We start from the raw sequence: 4,142 nt of genomic DNA on the forward strand, positions 1-4,142 counted from the left end.
ATGCAAAAAAAAAACAAAAAACAAAAAAACAAAACCAAGGCATGAAATGAACTAATCCCCAGACAAATTTGGGCAATTACTAAAAATATCCTGTATGAAGCTTTTATATCATTCCACACTGTTGATCATGTAATGATTTCATGATTTTTCTAGTAGTCTTAAGGGATAAGAAACTATTTCAGTATATTACATTTCATTCTCAATAAAACATCAAATAAATCATGTTTGTATTTAGAGCATAGCGTAATACAATTCTTTGTCTTTGCTGTTTATTATTGGATTTCAAGAGAAAAATCACAAACAAGCACTAAATGTGCCTTAATTTACATTATGTCTTATTGAGTCTAATTTAGTTTTATTTAAAGTTCTGATATTTAATACAGAATTTCTGAATTCGGCTGACTTGGTGGAATAGTGGCTTACTCTGAATATTTCTGCATTGTATCTTCGTGTTGCAATCCTTAATTCAATGTCAATAGTACATGATTATCCTGTTCCTGGTGTTTGTAGTTCAGTTTTCAGTGTCTAGTGCGTGTCTGGCTATCAATGAGGAGCAACAGGTAAGACTGATCACTGCACTTCACTACATGCTCATAAAAATCCGCTCTGGTGCTCTTTAGACTTGGAAATGTGCTACAAATATACATTACCACTCAAAAAGTTGGGGTCAATAAGATACTCTTACCATCCCTAAACATTTTAATGTTTAAATGTAGAAATGTACACATATTTGGTGTTGCCAATAAAGGGTCTAAAATGAAATCATTTGCACATCTGCCAATAGACCCTTGCAAACTCAGATCTGTGTAAATAAAGTCTTTTGTTTTGTATTGATCGCTTTTTCATGAGTTCACATGTGTTTGATCCCTGTGTGTAGAACCACCTGTTGGAGGTGGGCTGGAATAACTCTCTGAGCACTCAGAGGGACGTGGAGAAGAGTCTGAACTGCTGCGGCTTCTCCCATATGGATGTCAATGGAAGCTGTGCTGCTGTAATTTCTTCTTTCATTGTTCTTTTGTTATGTTCCTGTAGCACTGCATGTGCTGAACGATATAAATGATACCTGTGTGTGATAATGGTTGTGCTACTTAATTGTTTGCTGATGGTAGCATAATGAACTGCAAGTGTGTGACAAGTTAGGCAATCACATTATTTGTTCCATTATAATGACTTAGTGCTCTTGTCGATGTCTTTTCTGCCCTTGTGCAGCCCTGCTTTCATTACAGCACTTGCACCACATGTGCAGCAAAGATCCAGGAGCACGCCGGCGAGGTGCTGCGCTTCGTCGGAGGGATCGGCCTTTTCTTCAGCTTCACTGAGGTCAGCCTGCTAAACTAACTCCTCTTCAGAAAAAGTTTTGGAAAAAGTATACAGAACTTGCAGATTTGCTGAAAATGTACTTGCCCTCAGGCCATCCAAGATGTAGATGAGTCTGTAATGATGGAGATCAGTGATCATTACATCACTTGCTCACCAATGGATCCACTGCAGTGAATGGGTGCCGTCAGAATGAGAGTCCAAACAGCTGATAAAAACATCACAATAATCCACAAGTAATCCACACGACTCCAGTCCATCATGCCTCGTGAAGAGGTGGCATCTCCTGAAGTTAAAAGCTGCATTTTTTGTTATAAACAAATCTATCAAGACATTTTAACACAAGTCCTCTATCAATTATATTGCTTTGTCCGGTGAAAAAGTCATCTTATCTGAATCAGGAGAGAGTTGTGCATAACTATTTAAAACTATTCATAACTATTCAAGCACTATTTACAAGCAAAACAGTCCACAACAGCTTTAAACAAATATGTTTTGGAAGGACAACACTGGATGAATTTTCACTGGAGAAAGTTATTATGGATTATTGAAAGAAGCTAAGCAGTGATGCGCGGGTCAATGTATTAAAAACCCGCACCCGACCGACATTTTCAACTAACCCGCCCGCAACTCGGACCGCAAAAAAAGGAAAAGAAAATATTGTACCCGAACCGCTTCCTGACCCGCATTTTTAAAATGTAGTAAATGCTCATCATATCGTCATTGGGCCATAGACATAGGAACTAGGCAAAAAAAAAAAAAAAAAGGAAAATCCTTAATATATTCTATTTTTGTCAAGAATTATTAAAAAAAATCGTCAATAAGCTCATCATTCATTAAAATAGTCTAGTCTGGCTATGTCTATTTTTATGTTTCTGTTCAGCAGACATGAGGTTTGGGTTTGCGCATTTTTCCATATATTACGCTCCTTTCGCTCATTCCGTGGGGTCTCGCTCAACCCAGAATAGCCTGCTGGTTCCAAAATATGCAAGGAGACATTTAATTGTTTAATAATAAACTGGTGTTTTCTGTGTCGCTGCAAAGATTAAGTTGACGATGCAGACTAACGCCAGAGAGAAATGCACATTATGGATTACATAATCAGAGAGTAGCCTATTTATTTTGATTTTAATATTTTCGTTTAAAAGTAGACATTTCAAGCTTTCTGTTATAGATAGCCTTATATTTCTCAAATCTGTGAGGCACACGCTGAGTTTCGGCGCCCTCCAGGTCATTAGTTAGCCAGTTATTCAGCCAATAAAGGCCTATGTATTTAAAAATTGTGTCTAGTACTATATTAATTACAAAGGTTTAATTGGCATCTATATTTCAAACGACCCGACCGACCGCGACCCGAATATCATTAAAAATATTTTTGGATGACTCGTAACCGCGGGCAACCGCAGGTGACCGCAGGCACCCGCTCATTTTGGATCAACCCGCGCATCACTGAAGCTAAGAACTTAAAATGCCTTTTATCGCAATCATGCACCTTTCACTTCATAAAATGTTCATTTATGGACTTGAGACATTTGAATTATTGTGATGTTTTTATCAGCTGTTTTGACGTCTCATTCTGACGGCACCCATTCACTGCATTGATGAGCAAGTAACGTAATGCAAGATTTCTCCAAATCCATTCGGATAAAGAAACAAACTCAGCTACAAGTTTCATTTTGGGGTGGACTATTCTTTTAAATGGTTAACTAAGTTTCCTCCCGTCATTCTGGTTATTTCAGATCCTGGGAGTTTGGCTGACATACAGGTACAGAAACCAAAAGGACCCGCGGGCGAATCCCAGCGCCTTCCTGTAGGTTTGATTCTTATGCTGAATTCTCAGGCTTTGTCGTCTGAACACTGGATTTCTCATTGGAGCTGTTTGCTTTTACTGAAGAGGAGACCAGTCTGTGTGTTCTTGCTGCTATACATTATTATGTGCTTGATTTTTCAAGAGTACAGTGTGACAGCACTCTACTGTACGTTATGAGGCTGTAGAATTCCTCTCAGTGAAAGAACACAACAGCAAATACTAGTTTGCAGTACATACACTAGTGGGGTTAACAACAAAGACCAGTTGATTTTATGTAAACAGATTTATTTTAATGGTAAAAAACATTAACAGAAAATGAGCTGCCGTGATCAAAATATGCAGTTTGTGAGCATGACACTATTTATGTTGCCAGTTTATATATACTGACAATATCAAAATGCATTCATAAAAAAATTCCACATTGATTTATTATAATAAATGCACATGTTATCAATTAGCATGAATGATACGAGTAAAACTGAAGTTGCTATGGATCAATGTAATGCTATTAACACTAAATAAATGCTAGATACGTTATTGGACTTCATAATTAGTATGACAAATGCAATTAAATTCAAAAATCGCTAGAAAAATGTTCAAGCACTGTTTAGTCATCTCAGATTTCATGTTACATATTTATCTGCGTTTTTTATTTTCAATTTATGCGTGTGTTACTTAGTTTACCAACTTGATTTTGTGTATCGTTCTGTCTTCTTGCATGAGTTCCTCATTGAAATGTACATCTGTATCCAATGGTTCTGTGAACTATGCTCTCAAGCATTTGAAATCAGAAAAAATTAAAATAAAAAATAAAATAAAGACTCTGAGGACACAATTGTACTTTGGCTAGTTTTGTCTTTGTGTAACTTAACTGCTGGTTTTCCACAATGCTTATGGCAAATGCTTTTTTGTTTGAAATCTTATTTCATTTCATTTGAATATTTCAGGAGAGCAACTTCCTCTATCCTCAAACCAATCAGAGACCGACACGCTCCAGCTCAGTGTATTACAAAGG

The 4,142-nt window shown here is 36.9% G+C and overlaps 2 protein-coding genes across 3 annotated transcripts in view; one reads left to right on the plus strand and one right to left on the minus strand.

Annotated features, from left to right (window-relative positions):
* The window catches only part of LOC127967790 (tetraspanin-13-like), a 6,177-nt gene extending 2,210 nt beyond the window's left edge, over nucleotides 1-3,967 (plus strand). Inside the window, exons 3-6 of the mRNA XM_052568471.1 lie at nucleotides 480-560; nucleotides 878-991; nucleotides 1,210-1,320; nucleotides 3,057-3,967. Of these exons, the coding sequence (XP_052424431.1) occupies nucleotides 480-560; nucleotides 878-991; nucleotides 1,210-1,320; nucleotides 3,057-3,131 (381 nt within the window). The 3' untranslated portion in view covers nucleotides 3,132-3,967. The remainder of the gene's footprint in view (nucleotides 1-479; nucleotides 561-877; nucleotides 992-1,209; nucleotides 1,321-3,056) is intronic.
* LOC127967792 (microtubule-associated proteins 1A/1B light chain 3C-like) overlaps nucleotides 1-4,142 on the minus strand; it is a 207,145-nt gene that overhangs the window by 166,928 nt on the left and 36,075 nt on the right. The window lies entirely within an intron of this gene.

The sequence above is a fragment of the Carassius gibelio genome, chromosome B11 (assembly GCF_023724105.1).
Source record: "Carassius gibelio isolate Cgi1373 ecotype wild population from Czech Republic chromosome B11, carGib1.2-hapl.c, whole genome shotgun sequence".
NCBI classification, from domain to species: Eukaryota; Metazoa; Chordata; class Actinopteri; order Cypriniformes; family Cyprinidae; genus Carassius; species Carassius gibelio.